We start from the raw sequence: 22520 nt of genomic DNA on the forward strand, positions 1-22520 counted from the left end.
GCATACCTGTCAGTCTATAACTGGGCCTATCTTTTTATTTCCTGACTTTCTCTGTCTTATGCTTATATTATCGTGCAGTAAGTTAAGCATGAATTTGATAGCACCTTGTTCCCTGAAAGTAGCAATGGCCTGTCTTTCTGCTTCACTCTCTCTGGGGATCTTGGGTGTCTTTGTATCCCTCCCTCCCTCACCTTCCTTTTTTCCTCTCTCTTTGTCATAGATATAAGGGCTGTTTTTAAATCTTGACTCTATCCTCTCAGGAGCACCTTGGGATAGGAGTAAAACCCAAGTGTGCCTGCCATTGTCAGCTTCTACACCAGTTCCCTAAAGGATCCTCTCTGGAAAATTCAACTGAGACTCTTGGTTTGGGTTGCCCCATCCATGTCTACTCTTGGGCTTTCTGTGGGTGGTTGTGAGCAGTGGAACGGCAGATGTCTCTTGGATAAGGAGGTGACAGGTTGTCCTCCACTCTCTCCCCCCATCCTTCCTCAGCAGCCTCCAGAAGACATCAAGGCACTCTCTTGGAACCGGCAAGTTCAACACATTCTGTCTTCTGCTCATCCCAGTGGTAAGGCAGTTGTGTGGGATCTCAGGAAGAATGAACCCATCATCAAAGTCAGTGATCACAGCAACAGGGTGAGTCATGGAGGCAGAATACAGGTCTGGGCCCTGGCTTCTCTCTCATTCTAGTCCTTGTAGCTGCTCTTGCCCAGGCCAGGGTTCTGCTTTCAGCTGTTGGACATGTGGGTTCTGCAGATTTCCTATGAGAGTGAAAGCTTAGGTGAGCTAAACAGAGCTGACCTGAAGACCTCTAATGCTCCTTATTTATTCATGGCTGTGATATTCCCAGTCACCCAGAAGAGACACAAAACCTGCCCTCAGAGTAGTCTCATTCCAAGTGGACATAAAAGGTTTATAACTAGAAGAGGCAGGTTACATCACCCATTGGGGTCTGCTTTGTTCACAGATGCAATGCTCAGGACTGGCCTGGCACCCTGACATAGCCACTCAGTTGGTGCTATGCTCAGAAGATGATCGTCTCCCAGTGATTCAGCTGTGGGACTTGCGCTTTGCCTCCTCGCCCCTGAAGGTGCTAGAGAGTCACAGCAGGTAGCATTTCAAACCCCATCTACATCCTTGGTGGAGAGTGGGAACATGACTGACCTGCGTAGGAGACAATGAATGCCTCACTTTAGCTACCAAACATCCTTCCTGGCTTCAAAGCCATCCCAATGAACATGCAGTCACCCAGTCCTAGTCCCAATCAAGAGAAGTTTCTTTAGACTCAGAAGTTATGGCGAAGAGCCTAAGATTCCATCTAACTTCCAGAGGTGGGAGTGGGGATGGGGTCATGAGAAGTTTGGAGCCAGTGTTTAGTCCCCCTGGGAGAGTCCTCAGGCTCTGATCTGAGGATAATGCTCATTTCTTTGGGTGATGAGGTTGCCTCCTCCAAGACTTCTTTAAAAAAGGACCTTGGCTCCTGTCTATCTTGCACACAGGCCTGCCTCTGAAGCTGTAGCTCTTGGGCTCATAACAGAAAAAGCAGCCTGAGTCTGTTCTTTCCAACTAAAAGGCCATATTGCTTTTATACCTCTTTGAGGACTTTTGAGAGTTAGTTCCTCACTACCCTCCTGGGCTAAAAGCACCTACTGTGATGGATGCTTTCCTGATTCATGCTGATTCATAGTCCCTACTCTACAATCAGGACAAAGAAGCAGGCCATCCTGCAGTGACCTATGGGCTGCAGAGTGGTACAGTGCGTAGAGCACAGGCTCTGGGATTTGACTTGGGTTCTGGCTGCTTGACCACTGAAAGTTCCTTAATTTTCTATAGCCTCATTTTCCTCATTTGTAAAATGAAATCAGGCTGTTCATTTTATAGGGATGAGATTTATTTGAGATATATAAGGTACCCTACTCATAGTAGGCCTTCAGTAAATGCTGGTTTCTCTTTCCTTTTCAGGGGGATCTTGTCGGTGTCGTGGAGCCAGGCTGATGCTGAGCTGCTGCTCAGTAGTGCCAAAGACAACCAGGTCTTGTGTTGGGACCTGGCGAGCAGTGAGGTAGGCTGGCCCTTCTGTGAGCATGCTGGGATGGGAGATGAGAGGGTAGGGGAATCCAGCTTCAACTGTGTGTTCTGGGCCGCCTTACCTATGACAGAGGTTCCCTAATGGTGTGTTCCCTCATATTAGGTGGTATATAAGCTACCCACACAGAGCAGCTGGTGCTTTGATGTGCAGTGGTGTCCTCGGGACCCTCCAGTGTTCTCTGCTGCCTCCTTTGATGGCTGGATCAGTTTGTACTCTGTGATGGGTAGGAGCTGCGAAGTTCAGCAGATGAGACAAGTTGACAAGGTTTGAAGGGCTTGGTGGAGAATGCTGGAGGGAAGGGATTGTCTCAATTTACAGAGAGAGAGGACATATGGGCTGGGAAGAGGTGAGGACTCTTGAAGAGTGGGAAGCCAGGGCCCTGGGTTTGGGAGGGCTGCACCTTTGCTCCAGTGCCCACCTTCCTGGGAGGATGTAAGTTCCTGCCACAATGCAAAGGAGGCCTTTACCTTGATTTTTGTTCTTGGATATTCTTTGTGGTATTTCAGGGACATTGGACCTCCATGCTGGGACCATTATTTTGGAAGTATGAACTGTCTTACTTCCCTCTTTCCTATTGATCCATTTTGTTTCACACTCCACTGTAGACCTTTTTGGAAGCCTACTGCATGGGAATCCCACCCTCGCTATTATTCTCCTGGAATATGGGAGTCCAGCCTTTGTGGGCCAGATTGGGTATCTCAGGGATTCCTCCCAAAATAGAATTTGTAGGTAGAGTTCCTGGCTAAGCCACCACGTCAGGCCAATGATACAGGTGTCCTTTTGCTCCCAGATCTCTTCTTCCTTCAGCCAAGGCCAGCCTCTCCCACCATTGCAGGTGCCAGAACAAGCAGCCCAAGCATCATTGATACCTCCCCTGAAAAAAACCCCCAAATGGATGAGAAGGCCAGCAGGTGTTTCATTTGCTGTAAGTGTAGTGTGTGTATGTGTATGGTTGTGTGTGTGTGTGTGTGTGTGTGTGCGTGTGCGCGTACGTGCATGTTTGTGAAGCCTGCCATGTGCCCAACATGGAGCTGTGTTCTGTAAGAGGTTTGTTCCCGCTCTCTGTGCCTCAGATCAGGTCCCAATAAGGCCAGCCTCTCCCACCATTGCACAGGTGCGAACAAGCAGCCCAAGCATCATTGATACCTCCCCTGAAAAAAACCCCCAAATGGATGAGAAGGCCAGCAGGTGTTTCATTTGCTGTAAGTGTAGTGTGTGTATGTGTATGGTTGTGTGTGTGTGTGTGTGTGTGTGTGTGTGTGTGTGCGTGTGCGCGTACGTGCATGTTTGTGAAGCCTGCCATGTGCCCAACATGGAGCTGTGTTCTGTAAGAGGTTTGTTCCCGCTCTCTGTGCCTCAGATCAGGTCCCACTTCACTGCTCAAGTAGAGAGTTACTATAGCTTCCCTCTCTACCCTTTCACCTGCTCACTGTGCCAATCCTGTCTAAAAGGAATTGATTGCTTTAGACCTCCTGGTTATGGAAAACCGCCTGAAATTCCACTGTATTTCTCACTAACCCTTTTGTGTCTGGACTGGTAGTTAGTCCAGCTATGTAAGGGTTGGAGTACAAAGAAAGAAAGAAAGAAAAAATGGTTTTATCTTGTTATTCCTCTGCTCAAAACCTTTGATCCTCATTGCCTTATTAGGCTCAAGGCCAAAGGTACACAGAGCTCCACTTACCTTCCTAGTTTTTCTTCCCACTTTATTCTCATGTGTTCTCTGTGCTCCAGTTAAATATGACTCATTTCTGTTCCATGAATAACTCCCCAACTCTGCTGCCTCCACCTGTATCCCAGTCTTTAGCTTCTCTCCCAGGACATTGAATCCTGCTGCAGCCTTCCAAGGTCCCTCATTTAAATACCACCCCCTTCATGAGGCCCATCTTTAAGTCTCGTGAAGCTTAACCTCACTTCTGTAATTTCAGATTTATACCCTGTCATGATACATTCTAACTGTACTGAAGTTATTTATATACATGTCTGGAGGCCCTACTAAGTAATAGACTCCTTTAGGACCACATCTTGTTCATTTTTATCCCTAAAGAAGTGCTTCTCAGACTTTAATGTGCATACAAATCACCTGAGAATTTTATTAAAATTGAGATTTGGCTTCATTCAGTCTGGGGTAGGGCCCAAAATTCTGATTTTTCAACAAGCTGCCAGGCAGTGCCCTGGCTGCTTTTTGAGGAGTAGCAAGGCCCTAAAGCACCTGGCTCAATGCTTTAAATATTAGATTTGAATTAAAAACAGATGAATAAAAGTAGAGGTTCTTGTTTTCAGAACCAACAGTTCTGTTAAGGAGGTAAGACCAATATATTCAAGAGGAGTGAAGTAAAGAATTCTGAGGTCAGGAGGCTTGAATTCTTATCATTGCTCTGTCACTTAGTGGTTGGGCAAATCACTCAGGACTTCAGTGTTCCTATCTGTGAAACACAATGGTAGTACCTGCCCAGCTTTTCTTAGTAAAGTGACATGAACCTCTGATAAGAATATATGTAAACACTTTGTCAAACTATCAAGTACTATTAGCAATTCAAAGATAAGCTGGTTTTGTTGAGCACTAATTGGTAGTGTAGATTTTGTGCTGTGGGGTCAAGAGAAGAATTCTGCCTGGGAAAGTTTATTAAAGAGGTGGGTGTTAGGAAGAGAAATAGTGAATAGCTGGGGAGTAAAGCAGGAGTTGTCAACCTTGGCTGCAATTGGAATAACCTGAAGAACTTTAAAAATTCTGATGCCTGGTCCCACTCCCAGAGACTCTGATTTTATTGTCTGGGGTACAGCCCAGCAACTCTGGACAACTCTTCGGGTAGTTTTAATGTGCAGCCAAGGTGGAAAACTGCTGGAGTAGGGAACCTTTACTAAGCTCTGCCTTTGTGCCAGGTGCTTTATATAAACTGAATGAACTAGGCCCCGGGTGGGGGTGAGGGTGTGAAGCTATCACATAAATGAGCAGGGAGAGAGGTGCTGGAGTGGCAGGTCTGGCCCCAATTTTGGAGGATTTGGGGCACAATAGGCAGAAGAGCTTTAGCTCTCTCCTGTGCCCTTGTGAAACCATTCCAAGATCCTGAGTAGCAACAGGTACAGGGTGGTAGTCTACTGCTTGGATTGGAGGAGGAAAAAACCTAGAGGCTAGCCACCTATTCCAGCAATCTAGGTGTGCTAGCACTGGGAATGGAACAGAGGACCCCGCATGAGAGACATTGAACAAGAAGAGGTAAGATTTTGTTTTTGCTTGGCTGTAGTGGGTATAAAGACTGTGATAATGTCAAGGTGTTTGGTCCAGGTAACTGGGAGAAGGGTGGTACCGGGACAGATGAGAAAATGAAGACCATGTGCCGAAGTTCTAAGCTGATGGTGCTAAAAATGCAGAGATGGTTTTGGTATAGGAAACACATTTGCTACTCAATTTCTGATCTTATTCTACCCTCGGGAGTTCTCTTATTATTGATCTCCTAAAGTTAACCAATATATAGCCTTTCCTGCCATCCTGACGCGGTGTGAATTTTTAGCTCGAAGGCATGACCTTTATTCTTTTTGTTTTTCCTCACCAGTTTGGAGGGAAGCTGGTTACTTTTGTCCTTCCCAGTACCCCTGCCCATCAGGAAACACAGCCTTGCCTCCGCCTAGTCTTCATCAGTCAAGTCATCACAGAATCCAAATTCCTGATGCAGTCAGCTGAGCTGCAAGAGGCCCTGAGATCAGGGAATCTCCTGAATTATTGTCAGAACAAGATCCAGTGTGCGTCACTGCAAAGTGAAAAGATGCTCTGGCAGTTCCTGAAGGTAGGAAGCCTGAAGGCTTGCAGCTCAGAAATGTTTCCCCAAAGCCAGGTACTCCAACCTCTGTCATCTCCAGGAGATGTGCAACCACACTGTGACTCAGATTTCAGAGGTTCTAGCCCATGTTAGATTTTTCCTACACATCACCCACCCTCTGGACACAAAATCTTCATCAGAGGCCCTTTGAAGCTAAAGAAGCTGAGTACAAGTGACATTTACCTTTTTTTCTACTATTGCTGATGTTCCGGGTACTTTACCAGAGCCAAGGTGAAGCCTTTCACAGTGCCATGCAGAAGGGCAGATAAGGTGATGGGAAGGGAAAAGAGGAATGGAAAGGAAGGGAAGAAGATTAGCTGGAAGAGTATATCACCATGAGAAGGCTTTGTGTTTGTTTAAAGTAACCCAAAGTAAGTCATTGTGGTAGGACTCAGGGCTCAAGTCCCACTCTACTCTGGACCTCAGTTATAGTGCTAATTTAATTTCAAGTTGCTTATGATCCCAGGAGTACTATAGCTGTCAAAGGAAACGAGTAAATGAGAGGAGAGGGCTGAAGGAAGAAAGAGAAACAACTGACTGAACAGACAGTGAGAGGGTCATTCATATCTTTGGGATCGTAGAGAAGAATGCAAAAAGAAGGACAGGACCTTGTCCCAGGGAGTCTGATAAGGACTTGAGGTCTGTGCTTCAGACATGGTAGAACTTTCTGAAGGTCGACACCAGGAATCTGGGAAGAAGAAAAAGATTTGAGAAAGATCATCAACTATAGAGTGAAGATAAAAAAGATGTAGGAAGAAAAGAGTAAGAAATGATGCTTTTCTTATAAGTAGGATACAGGTAATAGCTCCTGTAGCTATTCCTATAGCACAAGAATGGTGGGAATAGAATGGAGTGATCAGGAGTTCAGCCTTTACTCACATGGTGGTGCCCATAGGACAGTTGAAAAGCTACCCGTGAGCTGTACATCATGATGGTCCTGAAGCTGAGTGTGGAGGAACATTTCCAAGGGAAGAGCATGGAAGAAGGAGGGGACCCTGAGAGACTATAAGAAAGAAGGTAGTCAGAATTTGTGGTTCAGTGTAGGATAAATGAATGGCCTAGACCAGCAGACCCGAGTTAGGGTAGGGCTTCAGGAAGGCTTGGCCTCTCAGTCCTTGGGTCACAAGTGAGTAAGCTGACTGTGTTTACTGTATCTGTGCACCTTCCACCAGGCATCTTTTCAACTAGATACTTAGACTCAGAAGACCACCGTAGTCTCACTTAGCGTCAGTCTCCTCAGAAGGAAGTGCGACGGGAAGCACAACCTGTCAGCAGGGCAGCGTCAGGTGTCCCCCTTCTCTGGCAGTCCTTGCAGCAGTGCAGAGTTCTCTTCTTCAGATCCCAGAAGACAGCTCAGGTGCAAGGAGATGAGATGTACATCAGGCAGGTGTGTAAGTTGCCCTGACTTAGAAGCCTCATGCCCATAAGAGCCAATGTCTAGACCCCTGCCAGGGATCTGTTCATTTGCAAGAGTCCTTGCAATCATGGAAGCCCAGAGCATGGTGTCCACATCAGTTATTTACAGTTCACATCATTCCATTCCAAATACAATTTACCAATCACAAGCAATGTTGTCTAGAAACATAAGTGACATTTTACCCTTATCAGGTTACCAGGATAACAGATCTAGGAAGTCAACGGAAGGTCCAATTCTCATGTAGAACGGGGAATAGGTTTTGTTAACACTATGCCCACAGCCCAGGAGGAATCAAATCTGGGGAGAAAAAAGGTAGAAATGGTGTTGGCTTTAGTATGGTACTTCTGGCAGTACAAAGAGCTATATATGAGGGTATACTGGCATAGATGTCCAGCTTGTGCAGGAGGGGGTCATTCACATTCATTTAATGGAGACTTCTGTGTTTTGTGGTTCCTTAGGTGACCTTAGAACAAGACTCCAGGACGAAATTCCTAAAGCTATTAGGATACAATAAAGATGAGCTTCAGAAGAAGGTAAGCTACTTTCACATCAGAAATATGTACTTGATGGAGAGAAGAGAATCCTGTCAATGGAAACCATCTCAGAATACCTCTTCTTGGGCTTGACTAATGCACATATGAACATTTGAACTCCTGGAGTTGGGCTTTTTCGCAGGAAAATAGTCTAGTTTGGTGGGGTTTGGAGGTGGGAAGAAAGCATAATCCTTGTTGGACCTTGTGCGGGGCAGAGTGGTACTCATAGGTCTGTCCCGATAGGTGGCCACGTGGTTGAAGAGTGACTTGGAGCTAGGTGAGAGTCCTCAGCCCAAGGGAGATGACCTCAACAGTAACAGACAACAGGCCTTCTGCAGCCAGGTGTGGTAGGAGCCCAGCCAGCCCAACCTTTGGTAGCACAGGAGACCTGCCTTTAAGGGATCTTCCTTTTTGGCCCTTTGCTTTGCTTTCATGAAATGCTCAGCTTCAGTAGAAGTCATTAGACTCCTCCCTCTTTTAGAACCACTGTGGACACAGAGTCCATATGCTTTTGGGCTGGGAGTAGAGCTGTGTTTTAACCATGAACTAGAGCCCTTCCCAAACCTTTCCTGGTTATTATTTTAGCTTCACCCATTAAGGGCCAAAATAGTAGAGCTCCAAGAGAGAACTACTAAGTCAGTTCTTTGTCTTTGGGCTTCATTTTCTAAGTAGCCACCTCTGTCCTTCCTTGTACAGGCTTCCAAATATATCACAGAGGAAGCTTCTGCTTCCTCAACCTTCTTTGATGAGCTGGTCCCTCAGGACATGACTCCATGGGAGATCCCCATCACAGAAGGTACCCTGACCCTGAGGGAGAGAAATCCTCTGGAAGTAGGTGGGCTCACAGTTTTCAGATTCGACGTCATTTCCTTCTTGCGCCTTGCCTCCCACCTCCCTCCCACCATCATAAATGCTGGGTAGTTCTGTTATGGGTTAGAGCTCTCTCTGGCTGTAAATTTTCTTAGATGAGTCTTTGCTATTTTGGCCTTCAACCAAGATATTTTTTTCTATCCTTCTGTCTTCTTGCTTAAGGGACTGTGACCTTGTTCTTGCTGAGCAATCACATGTCACACCTGTGATACTGCCATACGAGTCTCTGCTTCATCTTGAGTCCTCTCCTTAGAGAGTTGCCACTAGACCCGGGCACCCCAAGATACCCCCACTATATTTTGTTGTTGAGAAATGAACTTGGGAGTTTTGTTCAGGGGCAATGGAGGCTGAGTGATAAAGAGATATAAGAGGTGTGCTGTGTGGGCCCTGCAGGGGACAGGAAGTTAGGGTCTGAGGGCAGGCTAACATGGAGGTGATGCCTCTGCCCACAGACATGGATGGACTCCTGAGCCAGGCTCTCCTGCTTGGCGAACTGGGCCCTGCTGTGGAGCTGTGTCTGAAGGAAGAGCGCTTTGCTGATGCTATCATCCTGGCCCATGCAGGGGGCGCAGACCTGCTGAAGCAAACACAAGAGTGCTACTTGGCCAAGAAGAAAACCAGAATCTCCTCGGTAATTGCCCACCATGCAGGACAGGAGAAGAGGGGATTACTTGGACCTTGTCAGGTGGATGCCTGCAACTTGGCACTGGTGTTTAGAGGATCTGCCAGTCTCTCCCTTCTCACTCTAACCATCCCGACCTCACCCCGAGCCCCTAGTCAATGGTCTGATGGGAAGCCTGCTCATGAGTGGCTTTTCTAGCACATTCCTGAGTGAGACTCCTGCTGTCTGTGCTGGATGGGTGGTTGATGGCCTCCTTCCCTTTCTGCCCATTACAGCTGCTAGCCTGTGTTGTGCGGAAGAATTGGAAGGATATGGTGTGTGCCTGTAGTCTGCAGAACTGGAGAGAGGCACTGGCCTTGCTCCTGACATACTCAGGGCCAGAGAAATTCCCTGAGCTCTGTGGTAGGTGGCCCTAGGCGTCAGGATGGAGTGGTGTGACTCCAGTGGACACACTGAGGGAGGAGGCAGAAGAGCAGCCCGAGCTCTGGGAGGTCAGGCCATGTTGTCAGGGCCAAGGTCTGGTTCAGCTGGGAAGCAAGCACTACAGTGCATGCCCCTACTTTCATTCGTTGACCTGTTTTACTTTTCCTTGTCACATCTTGAAGCAAGAGCTTTCCCCTTCACTGTAGAGCAGGATTAGCCTGTGTTGTCCAAAGCCACTGTGGCTACTTGTCCCATAGCTCATGGTCCTCCACCTATTTCCAAACAGGAAAAGGAGGAGGAGCAAAGGGAAACTGCCATTAAAGAAATTTCTGTCTCTCTGCAGACATGCTGGGTGCTCGCATGGAGCAGGAGGGCGGCGGGGCACTCACCTCTGAAGCCAGACTCTGTTATGTGTGCTCAAGGAGTGTGGAGCGGCTGGTGGAGTGCTGGGCAAAATGCCACCAGGCTTCATCTCCCATGGCTCTCCAGGTACTCCTCTGCAGGGCACTGGTCTCTCTATACCGGGGCCTTAGGAGAGGCTGGTGGCAGGGTTGTGCAGGGACATCAGAGGCAAGTCTTCTGGGTACCCAGGCCAGAGTCAGGATATGAGGGAGGAGAGAAGGGCCCTAATGTTTGGGACCTTCTCCCAAGGATGAGTCAGGGGACACTGAGCAGCAGCTGCTTAAGTATTAACCTTCATAGTGTTTTCCCACTTCAGATTTGGTTATACGCATTTATTTTATATTTGACTAATTGTGAGCCTGGGCCTTTGATTAGCTGCTATGAAAAGCTCTGTGGATCTAAATTGTACCAGACACTCTGCAGGTGACCAGAGAAGGTGAGAGTCACAGACTCATCAGGAGACAAAGTCACACAAAGTATAATTGAGTCCGAAATTGCTGATGTACTAGCAGAAAGGGTAAAGAAAGCAAAAAAGAGGCAGAGATATAGAAGAATCTAAGACCCATATGGCACCAGTGGAGCCCAATGCTAACAGCTCGGGAGGTGAGGCCAAGTGACCCTTTAACTGTCATGTCTCATATATCATCTCCTGCTATCTTCACCTGTCTATAGCCAGGTACCCTCTTACCCATAGTAGGAAGTCCCTGGGTGAGCTGCCTGGGCTTAAAGAGCAGAATATACTTTGAAGAGGGTTGCCTGCCTCCATCCTTGTTCCTCTAGGACTTGATGGAGAAGGTGATGGTCCTCAATAGGAGCTTGGAGCTACTGCGGGGTCCTGATGGCGTGAGCCCAGGCCCTGCCACAACCTACAGAGTCACTCAGTATGCCAACCTCCTGGCAGCCCAGGGCAGCCTGGCCACTGCCATGAGCTACCTACCCAGTGACTGTGCTCAGGTAAGTGGAGCCATGTGGAGAGAGCAAACCATTTCATTAGATCATCTAACACTGGCTGATTGCTCGCATGTTCCAGGCACTATGTCAAATGCTGAAGCTCCCAGGGTAAATAAGATCTAGTCCCTCAGGAAGCTCACAATCTTTTGGGGAGAAATCAGATAACTTATAGTGCCATAACAGAAGCTTATACTGAGCACTGTGGGACTCCAGGGAAAGAACTGGTTTTGCCTGCAGAGGTCAAGGAAGGCTTCTAAGTGGTTAAAATTATTGAGCTGATCTCCAAAAAGAAGTAGCTTATCAGCAGATGTAGGGCAATCTAGGCAGAAAGAACAGCAATGAGGGAAGCTTGGCAGAGATTAGCGATCTTTGAGTTATCTAAGGTGGCTAGAGTGTAGAGAGTCATCTGAAGTTTGAATGCTATATGGAGCTAGGCTCGTAAGAGAGGATGTTTGCTTGTTTTAATTTTAACATGGCTCTTCATTATTATAACTTTTATAGCCACCAGTTCAGCAGCTGAGAGATAGGCTTTTTCATGCCCAGGGCGCTGGTGTCTTGGGCCAACAGTCTCCTCCTTTCCCCTTTCCTCGAGTCCTTGTGGGAGCTACCCCCCACTCTAAAGAGACATCATCTTTCAGATTGGGATTCCAGCCTTCTCAGCAGGTAAGACCTTGTTTGTTTATTGATTTGTTCATTCTCTCAAAATACTCATCAAGTGTCTGTCAAGTGCCAGGCATGGTTCTAGGCACTTGGAATATATTAGTGAACAAAAATGATGAAAATTCCTAACTTCATAAAGCATAGATTCAGTTATTTTTCCAGTAACTGTTTATTGAACAACTACTCGACTCTTAGAACAGAAAAATTCACAGACCATGATCCTTGCCCTTAATTAGCTCATAGTCTTGTAGAAAGATAGATGTGTAAAAAATAACAACAATAAAATTCATAAATGCCACGATTGAAGTACGATAAGGTCTACAGAATTACATAAAAGAAAACAATTTACTCTGGGGAGTGGGGAAGTTTAGGTAATATTTTGGAATGAATATGTTTGATCTGTCTTGAAGAGTAAAAATTATTTAGACAAAAGAATGGGTAGACGAACGCTATTTCAAGCAGTGGGAACAGCATGTAAAAAAGCATTGAAGGGAGAGTGAGCAAAGCCCATTTGAAGAACTACTAACATTTTAATGGGGCTGCAAAACAGGTATTTGTGGTAGTGGAATGGGCTTAGATGAAGCTGGAGTAACAAGAAGAACCTGGCATTCTGAGCTAAAGAGCTTATACTTGATATACTTGATAGCAGTCAGGAGCCATTAAATGGTCTTATGCAGGGGAATGACTAGCTATGTGTTTAGGAAGGACAAGGTTGGAGACAGTTAGGAGGCTATAGTGAGAGATGATGAGGACATGAAATAACCTAAAGCTGGAGAGTGGGGTTGGATTTGAGGTATTTAGTAGGTAGAATTGACAGAAATCGATGATGGTTTAGAGGAATGTGTGAGTAAGGAAACTGGTCCCTAGGTTCCTGGCCACAGTGCTTGGGTGGTAGAGTGCTGTTGTTGTTAACTTATGATACCAGGAGGGGCTGGGGAACAAAATCAGTGAGATTGTAAATGGAGGCATCAAGCAGGAGTTCTGATGATTGATTCATCCTGTGCCACCTTCAATTCCAACCCTAAGTTTCTTTCTTCTCTCCCTTCTCCTTTCCTTCTCTGTCTTTTCTATTTTGAAATAATTAGAGTCATAAGAAGTCACAAAGGAATGTACTGGGAAGTCTCATGAATCTCAACCCCACCCCACCCCATGCCAACATCCCACACAACCACAGTGCAATATCAAACCCAAGAAATTGACATTAGTACAATCCAGAGTCAGATTTCATATTTCACCAGTTTTACATATACTGTGTCTGTGTGTTTGTGTGTGTGTGTGTGTGTAACTATGTAAGAATTTGTCTTTTCATCTTTTTAACAGGGTCCTTCACAACGCAAAATTTTTTGACTTATAGGGTCCAATTTATAGTTTTTCTCTGTGAATCTTGCTTTTTGTGTCAAATTTAAGAACTCTTTGCCTAGTCCAAGGTCCCTCAAAAATTCTCCTCAGTTCTTTCTAGAAGTTTTATAATTTTTTGTTTTACATTTAAGTTCATGTTCCACGTCGAGTTAATTTTTGTATAAGGTATGAAGTTTAGGTCAAGCTTCATTTTTTTACCAATGGATGTCCCGAATCATTTATTGAAAAGGCTGTCCCACTTCCATTGAATTTATTTTGCTCCTTTGTAAAAAATTAATTGGGCATATTTGTATGGATTTATTTCTCAGTTCTTGATTCTGTTCCTTTGACCTATGTGTCTGTCCCTCTGCCAGTACCCCTCTGTCTTGATTACTACCTTATATAATGTCTTGACGTGAGGAAAAGTAATCCCTCCACTTTATTTTTCTTTTTCAAAATTACTTTGGGTGTTCTAGGACCTTGCCCTTTCCGCATAAATTTTAGAATAACATTGTCTATGTTTACAAAGAAACTTGCTAAAATTTTGACAGGAATTTCATTAAAACTAGAGAATAACGTAAGGAGAATTGTTGAGTCTTCTCATCCATGAACATGGTATATCTCTTCAATGCTGTCTCCAGCATTTTATAATTTTCGTCATACAGATCCTGATATGTTTTGTTCAATTAAACCTAAGTATTTAATTTTCACCTGAGCAATTAAAATCTAATGGTTTTTTGTTTGTTTGTTTTGTTTTTTTTTGTGGATTCCTTGGGATCTTCAATGTAGACAGCCATATTGTCTGCAAATAAAGACAGCTTTATTCCTCTCAATCCCTCAATCTGTGTGCCTTTAATTTCTTTCTCTTGCCTAATTGTAGTTCTAAAATAAGAATAGTGAGAGTGAACATCCTTGCCTTGTTTCTAATCTTAAAAGGAAAATATTCAACCTTTACCACTATGTATGATGTTAGCTGTAGGTTTTTTGTATATATTCTTTATGAGTCTGAGGAAGTTTTCCTCTATTCTTGGTATACTGAATCATAAATCAGTATTGAATTTTGTCAGATTTTTTTATTTAATGCATCATTTTATATAATGTTTTTTATTCTTTAGCCTGTTATAGTGGATTACATTGATTTTTAAATATATTGAACTAGTCTTGAGTGACTGGGAATACATCCTACTTGGCTGTGGTATATTATTTTTTAATATACATTGTTGGATTTCATTTGCTAAAATTTTGCTGAGGATTTTTGAGTCTAAGTTTATAAGAAATATTGGTCTGTAGTTTTATTTTGTGCTGTCTTTGTCTGGTGTTGGTATCAGAGAAGTACTGACCCATAAAATGAGTTAGGAAATGTCTCTTCTATTTTCTGGAAGAGATTGTATAAACTTTGTGTTAATTCTTTGATATTTGGTAAAATTCTCCAGTGAAACTATCTAGGCCTAGGGATTTATTTTTGGGGGAGCTTTTTAATTACAAATTTAATTCTTTTAATAATTACAGAACGATTTAAGTCATCTATTTAATTTTGGCTGAGTTTCAGTAGTTTGTGATTCTAGAGGAATCGGTCCATTTTTTCTAAATTGTCAAATTTATATATGTAAAGTTTTTTTGTAATATTCCTTTATTATCTTTTTAATGGCTACAGAATCTGTTATTATAGTCCCCGTTTCATCTTTAATCTTGAAGCTTATGTCTTCTCTCTTTATCTTTGTCAGTTGTTATAGAGATTTGTCAATTTTGTCGATTTTTTTGGGAAGAAATTTTTGTTTCAGTTTTTTCCTATTATTTTTCCATTTTCAATTACTTACCTTTTCTCGCCTTTTCCAAGTACTAACGCTTCTTTTCTCTTCACAGATTCCAACTCCATCTCCAAGGTCAAGAATTTTCACATCTCAGTCATCACTAGTGATGCCCTTGACCAAACTTTCCCATCCCAGCCCTTATCAAGGTTCCAGAATACAGAATATAAATGACTACAGGGTACTTGAGCCCCAGATAACCCAGCCTTTGCCTCTGGGCCCTGGGGAAAGGCCTGGTGAGTGAGCGAGTGATCTGTCCGGGCAGAACACAGAGGAAAACAATTGATATGGCCAGTATGGATTTGAGAGGCAGTGTTTCTATGAAATGAGTTAAGTCAGAATTCCCAATTCTATCACTTACTGGCTTTGTACCTGTAGGCAATACACTTAGTTACTGTTTCTTTTGAAAAGTAAGAATAGTTGTTATGTTGGTCATTTCAACCCTATAGGATTGTTTTGAGGGTCAAATGAGTATAGTTAAAAGTACTTTGTAAATGGTATATCTCCATACACATGTATTTTTATTATTATTATTATTATTATTATTATTATAAATTATTATTGCTGCCTTATTCCTCCCTCATATGCTCAGAGTCTCTCCCAAATTGAAATTTGATGGTAAATGACCTGCTTTTGTTCCACTTCAGCTTTATCTCAGCCACAGCTGTTAAGAGGGCAAAGGGTACAAGCCCCTAACCCTGTGGGATTCCTTGGAACATGGCCTCCTCCTGGTCACCCTCCTCTCATGGCACCATCAAACATCATGCAGCCTAGCTCTGCCTCCCTGCCTGAGTCTGCTCGACTGCTCCCTTTGCCTCCTGTGAGACCACCAGGTCTCGGCCCTATGAGCTCCCAGCCCCTAGCCCCTCCTGTCAGCTTCCCTGCAGCACACCCTCCAGGAGGACCAGGTGCTCCATGCTCTAGTGCCTTCTCCATCACTGACATCCTAACTCCTCATCCAGGTCAGTCTTCCTTCCATGGCTTCTCTCTTCTGGGTCATTGCCTTCCTCTCCTCCCCTCCCCACTACCAACTTGGGAGTCTCTTCGTCAAGCCAATGAAGTGAGGCCCCTTGGGCTGGAGAATGCCAACTGAAAGTATAGCTGGTCTGCAGAGGGAGGTGTGGTAGACTCCCAACTAAAATAATTTCAATGGCCTTAGACTAAAAATTTCCAATTGTACCTGACCTTGTCCCTAAATACCTCTATCCTTGTACTTTACAGGAACTCAAGATTCCTTGAAAAGTGTTCCAGCTCCCAGGGCAAACCTCCAGAGGAGAAAGGTCAGTGCACCTCCCCACCCACCCTTCATACCCACATCCTACTTCCTTACAGAATTCAGCCCAGTCCTTCCCATCCTTAGGCACCTACTCTTTCCTTTTCCCACTCATTCTTCTCCCCTCAGCCCCCTCTTCTTTCCTTCTTACATACATACACCAGTTTTCCCACTTTCTGGTTCCCCACTCACTATTCTCTCTCCTATTCACTCATAATTTCTGCCTCTCTCTCAAATCAGGGCCTAGGGAATCTCTCGGCTTAGACTCATATGCCTCTCTTTCTCTCTCTTTAGTTGCCAGCGACATTTACGTCCCCAGCACCAATTACCGCTCCAATTATGAGCCTCACTTCTGAGCCACGAGGGGTTCTTTCCTCACAGCCCCATGTCCCTAGTGTGGGTCATGCTCCCCCTGGAGCGCCAGGAGAACGCGGCCTGCAGGTGACAAGAACAGTGTGTTCCCCTTCCCTTGGAAGCCTTTAGCCCTTCTTGGGTATAGAAAATCCAGGAGCATGGTAGATGGGCCTCATTCCTCAAGGTGGAGGCAGACTCTGAGCTGGGGAATGAGGAGGAGCAGATGCCTGGTGTCTTTGTTGCAGAAGGCATCCCCTCCCCAGCTCTGCTATGCTCTAGTGGAAGCAATGTGATCCTGAATCACTGAGGATTAGTCCTTAGGGAAACTATGAGAAGGATGGTTTGTGTGTCTATCCTATCTCCCTTCTCCTTCCTCAGCAACGGCCACCAGAGAAGATGGACAGGAAGGAGCTGCCCCCAGAGCATCAGCCCTTGAAGACCAGTTTTGAGGTGCTTCTACAACGCTGCTCCCAGTCTGCCACCGACTTAGTATGTCTGAACCTTCCCCATGATGCCTGCCTCACACCCCATAGCTAGTTCCAGGACCCCTTAGCTATAGATCAGTTCCTTGTGTGACTCTTTTTTCACTGTCCCTGGACGTGCTGTCTGTATCTTATGCTTATTTCATGTCCATGCAGGGGTGGGGAGGGGGAGGAACTTATCTGGTCTGAAGCCTAGCACCTTGGTAGTAGGACCCAGCAGCATTGAGACTTAACTCTTGAAAAGGCTGCAGAGAATACTGGGAGGAGGGTGAAACCAGGAGTAAGGAAACCTGCCATTTATTCACTGGCTGTGTCAGCCTGAGCAAGTCCCTTATCCTCTTCAGGGCTCCATTTCCTCCTCTGTGAAATGAAAGAAGCAGCATTAAGTCATTCTAGCTCTAATTTGCTATGATTCTTTATAGTCCTATGTAGTGTTAGACTTAAGAGCTGGAGTTAGAATCCATTCTCCTCCTTGCAGAAGACAAAACGGAAGCTGGATGAGGCAGCGAAACGTCTCGAAAGTTTATATGAGAAGATCTGCGAGGGGACAGTAAGTACATTTCGTAGTGCTCCTCTGCCTCCTGCTCTTTCACCAACACCCATGGCCAAAGGGAGCCCGGGGGGGCCCTCCCCTTGGGACTGGAGCTGGGTTGGGCTTACTAACCTAAGGGCCAATCCCTCCGCAGCTCTCGCCTCATGTCCTGGCTGGGCTTCACGAGGTGGCCCGATGTGTGGATGCAGGAAACTTTGAGCAGGGCCTCGCAGTGCACGCCCAGGTGGTGGGCTGCAGCCGCTTCAGTGAGGTCTCCAGCTTCATGCCTGTCCTGAAGGCTGTCCTCACCATTGCTCAGAAGCTGCACGTGTAAGCCAGGCGGCCTCTCTTACAGGGAGGTCACTTCTACTGTTACTTAACTCGTCCCTGAGGAACAGGAATTTCACAAGAGATTGTTTTTCTCAACCCTCTTTCTAGCTGCCAGGTATATGATGCTGTAGTCTTGGCTCCAAACTAGCAGAGTGCCTGCTTTCTACCCCTGTGTGCCTGGCCTTCTAGGATCTGCCCAAGGCCTGCCCAGCCTTCGAGGCCGACATAGAGCCAGTTCTGCACTTTCTCTAAGACTGTACTCCGACAAGACCTGGGGCAGGGTGTATTTCCTCCCCTTCAAGGATATTCTATTTAAGTGGCTTCTGACAGGGGGAGCAGGATCATTACTTCCAAGTCTACCTCTGTTCTACCCATCTTGTGGGTCTTTCGTTTTTCCCCTTCTGTGGGTAATGAGCCTGACCTTACCCTCTCCTTGCCTCTGCTTTCATATTTCCAGGTCCATATTTCTCTGAGCCCCAAAGGCTGGGGTAGAGTTGACTGTTCATCCTTTGAACAAGTCATGGACATGAGGGGTGAGTGCTGAGCAGACCAAGAGAAGGAACTTTGGCCCCTTTCAAAAGGAACTTCTCATCTGCCAGCATTAGTAAGGGTGGGCAAGGTTAGGTGGAAGGTGGGAGGGGTGCACTACCTTTGCTGGGAGCCTATGGCCTCTGACTTGACCAAGGCCCTAGACCTTTCATTCTGTGCGTATAAGCCCAGTTTCAGAATAGGAGCCACATTAGTGAAAAACTCTTCCAGCACTGCTCAAGGGTTGGAGGCCCTTCTTCCCTTCAGCCCCCACATGTCTCAGGGCCACGTTCTCTGGCTGCACTTTCATGGTTGGGTGCTACATTTGAGGCACTGATGTATTTAATGTGCAATAAAGCTGCTTTGATTTGGTTTCTTCAGTTATCTCGCAGGAATTGTCTCCTGGGTCTTATTTTTGTATTTACCCCTCTTTCTCTCTTTGTTCTTGTTTCTTGCACCTTAATAAAGCAAGGGAGAGGCTTGGAGACAGATGGGGAGTCAAGAGAGTTGAAGAAAGGAGATTGTCAATGAAATAGACTCCTTGCAGCATTTGTGGCCACTCTGCTGTGTGTGTGTGTGTGTGTGTGTGTGTGTTTTTCTCTATCCATCCGTGCCTGACAGTCAGCTCCAGGGTTTTCCCCACACCACTTCAGGACTGAGCTCAGCTGCACAAAGGGGCTGGCTGTGAAGCCAGGGGGTACTATCTCTAATCCTGTTGTAGATCCCATCATGTCTGCGGGCTAGATGTGTGTGTTTGGGAGGAAGGGATTGTTAGGCAGTATTTGTTTATAAAGCCACTTGCTCTTCAGATAATACTTGCACTAACTTCTATTGATGAAGCAGTGTGAGCCCCAGCAAAGTCCTTTCCCAAAGTGTCTTTGAAGCCAAGAGCCCATTGAAGGAAAGAAAGGCTGGGAGAGGGGATTAGTTTGTTCAGCAGCTGTGAATTTCAGTGGGAGGTTGATGAACTCCGAAGTCTTTGTTTAAATTAAAGGGGGGGAGAAAAAAGCCGCTGCTGGAGTGAGAGCCCCACTTGGGGCCCTGAACTAACACAAGGAGAAGTCTGAGCTGCAGGGAGCTGTGTACTGACTGCGAACACTTTTCCCAAACACTTCGGAAAAGGTGTTATGAGAAGAGAAGGGGGCGGAGTGGGGGATTAGCATGTGAAATGAAGTTTTCATTGACTCCAATGGGGGTAGAAGGCTATTTTAATGGCATTTTGTTCTCTTATTTTCTCTTCTTGAGCTCTTTAGAGATATTGTTTTGCTAAGGCAGGCTTTCTTCCCCCTTCTTTCCAGTCTGCAGATTGCCTCTATGGGAGCCAACATAAATATTTCTCCTCCAGGAATGTGGGTTAATTAAAAGGAAATGAATGAGTGGAAGCATCCAATCCAGACCCACAATAGGCGAGTGCCCTGGCCTGCCCTCCCCTCCCACCAGCACCAGCACCACCAGCGCTGAGCACGACCCTGTCTCTGTCTTTGCCCTAACCTGCTGCTAAGGCCAGTTGAGGCTGAGATTCTTTTCAAGAAAAGAAAGCCCTGCCTGTGTGTAGGCTTACGGGCCAGGGACAGGAAGGAGACAGTGTTTTGCAATCCCTCCCCCCAACCAGTATCCTTGTCACTTCTCAGGTCCTCCCTCTGCTTCTGTCCTCTGGTTGAGACAGATGGGCTCCTTAAAGAGCACACAAGAGGCGAGAAGAGGCCTGGGTTCCAGTACGTACCCCATGGTAACTTACAAGCTGGTGGAAGCCAGACATCTTTCTCAGCATCAGTTTAAATCTGTAAAACAAAAAAGGTTTGACTAGCTAACCTGAAGTGTCTTCCCAAGCAGCTGTTCTGGAATTGTCCACATTTGCACAGCCCCAGTGACTGAGTCTGAGAGAGAACCTAAAACTTCGTGAATCCAGGGAGAGAAGCGTATTGTTCACCACTCTATGTCCACTCCAGTGTTTGAATGAACAAATGAATGGATGGATAATGCAAGGAGCAGGGTGGGAGGAAGCAATACAGATATAAGGTAGCTCAGTAATGTTTTCTTTATAGAATTTAAATGAATCTGCTATCGATATATCCAGTTGGGAATACAAAATAACCTGCGAAGGAACTTTCTGGCAGCGTGACATGTTTTGAGTACTAATCTGGAGTTACCAAATATGAAGCACAGTAGTTCTCCTTTTATGCTGAGAGACCTCCTGGAGAATGCAACTTTCCTTTACAACACTGTACTTTTATATTTTCTAGCTGCCTTGCCAGGTTTTCTTACTGTACACCATCAAATAATTCTGCCAAGCAGGGCAGCCAGGTTGGTATATGCTGTAGCTTCATGAGGGAAGAAGGGCAAGTTGGGAGACTCAAGAAGCTCAGATCAAAGCTGGGGGAAGAAGCAAAGGCCTTTTACCGATAGAGCTGGAAATGAACCACTAGGAGACTCTTGCCGCGTCCAGCAAGTGGTAAATCCTGCCACGTCCAGTGCGGCCCTGAAAAATCAACCTGAGTGGGAATGGTGGGAGATTGAGAAAAGAAAGAAGACAGAAAGCTGGGATCAGGAGGTCCACTGCCCACTGATGGAGGAGCAATGGCGCAGTTTTATTTTTGCAAGCTGCTTTTATATAAGCACATACAATTGCGGCTGGCATAAGCAGTTTCTCTAAAGCATAGCAACACTGTTTCTTCTACTTCTCCGGGGCCTCATTTTCTCATGACCTTCAGCTTATTTATTTTCCTGTGGCTACATTTGTACTATCTTGTTCTCAGAAGGAGTTTGCAGTGGCGAGGTAACCCTTGGTTGCCTTGCAGATTGCAAGGACCTTGTCATTTTACAATCTGCTCTCCACAGACCCTGAAGGGAAGTAAGTCCCCTGTAAGGAAGGAAGGGGAACCTCTCTCCGTAAGTATTAGTAGGACCAGAAGAGGTATAGGAATGAGGCCAGGGCTTTGGAGTCTGATCTGGTCACTGTATCAATTTGGAATATACGAGCCCTTCCACTCTCACGGGCTGGCCCCTAGAGCCTCAGCCCTTGTTACCTCCTTGGTGCCACACCTCCTCTGTGTTCTCTCCTGCTCTGGGAGAGGTGGGATGAGGTTGTCTAGCATCTGACTAATTGTGCTCCTGAAGAGCAGACCCAAGACAGGCCTAGGGGAAGGGAAATGGCTGGGAAGTTCCCTGGGCTGCAGAACATCATTCAGGAATTTGCTCTCCCCTCCCAGAGCCCTCTTTCAAAAGCAAGTCCCTGCTGTACTGCATCTCTCTAAGAGAACCAGGAGACTCAAGCACCACAAACAGCAAGCTCTAAGCTATTGAGTGAATGTATTAGTGGAAGATTTATATGGATGGTTTACTAATCCTTGGCAGATTAGCCTCAGCAAGGCCAGGATAACTAAGGCCATCAGGGAAGTCAGGCTCTAGGGAGGATGGTATTCTGGCAAGGTAAGAGGGAAGGGAGGGGTCTAGAGGTTCTATTTCCTACCTGCCTTCTCCTGTGATATGGAAAAAGGTACATATCACAGTGACTGCAATACATTAAAGATTCAAGGTGCTGAACCTCCTATTAGCAAGTTTCATTGCAGAAACTTTACTAATTGAAGGAACGTATCCAGGCTCCTAAATTCTGCCTATCTGAGAACCAGGTTAGTGAACAGGAAGGGTCCCAGCTCCTCTTTCCTTATGGCCTGCCTTTAGAGGTACAAACCAAGAAATGAATGGAAAATTGGCTTTATTGAGTTCAATCGTGGCTCAGAGGAGCTAGGATCCCTTGTGGAAAGAGAAGAGGTAAAATTGATTGCTAGGAGGAAATAGGTTAGGAGAGGGAGAAGGTTACTTTACAGGGTAGGAAATGACTGGTAATCTGATCTTACATAGTTCCTAGACACTGTGGGTATGTGAAGCACGTTGGATGATTGTCTAGGAAGGTCATCGCCCCACTGGTAAAGTCCATTAGAGATGTGGGACAAAGATGAGTAGCACCCTTGGTTTTCAGCAAGGCAGCAAGCACTCAAGGGTTCCCACTTCCCCCATCTTCAACACCTGCCTCTAGGAACTAGCCCCCAAAACATGCTTTTTTCCTGGATCAGTTTTCTCCGTTTCTCTTTAG

At 45.7% G+C, this 22520-nt stretch overlaps 1 protein-coding gene across 1 annotated transcript in view; it reads left to right on the plus strand.

Annotated features, from left to right (window-relative positions):
• The window catches only part of SEC31B (SEC31 homolog B, COPII coat complex component), a 30684-nt gene extending 11866 nt beyond the window's left edge, over positions 1 to 18818 (plus strand). Inside the window, exons 6-26 of the mRNA XM_006925880.3 lie at positions 493 to 636; positions 968 to 1110; positions 1963 to 2062; positions 2192 to 2353; positions 2880 to 3014; positions 5641 to 5871; positions 7780 to 7854; positions 8098 to 8196; positions 8551 to 8650; positions 9177 to 9355; positions 9622 to 9748; positions 10113 to 10258; positions 10952 to 11125; positions 11624 to 11785; positions 14984 to 15164; positions 15576 to 15890; positions 16150 to 16208; positions 16496 to 16642; positions 16934 to 17044; positions 17516 to 17587; positions 17724 to 18818. Of these exons, the coding sequence (XP_006925942.1) occupies positions 493 to 636; positions 968 to 1110; positions 1963 to 2062; positions 2192 to 2353; positions 2880 to 3014; positions 5641 to 5871; positions 7780 to 7854; positions 8098 to 8196; positions 8551 to 8650; positions 9177 to 9355; positions 9622 to 9748; positions 10113 to 10258; positions 10952 to 11125; positions 11624 to 11785; positions 14984 to 15164; positions 15576 to 15890; positions 16150 to 16208; positions 16496 to 16642; positions 16934 to 17044; positions 17516 to 17587; positions 17724 to 17903 (3042 nt within the window). The 3' untranslated portion in view covers positions 17904 to 18818. The remainder of the gene's footprint in view (positions 1 to 492; positions 637 to 967; positions 1111 to 1962; positions 2063 to 2191; positions 2354 to 2879; positions 3015 to 5640; positions 5872 to 7779; positions 7855 to 8097; positions 8197 to 8550; positions 8651 to 9176; positions 9356 to 9621; positions 9749 to 10112; positions 10259 to 10951; positions 11126 to 11623; positions 11786 to 14983; positions 15165 to 15575; positions 15891 to 16149; positions 16209 to 16495; positions 16643 to 16933; positions 17045 to 17515; positions 17588 to 17723) is intronic.
• Positions 18819 to 22520: the final 3702 nt, after the last annotated feature.

The sequence above is a fragment of the Pteropus alecto genome, unplaced genomic scaffold (genome assembly GCF_000325575.1).
Source record: "Pteropus alecto unplaced genomic scaffold, ASM32557v1 scaffold88, whole genome shotgun sequence".
NCBI lineage: Eukaryota > Metazoa > Chordata > Mammalia > Chiroptera > Pteropodidae > Pteropus > Pteropus alecto.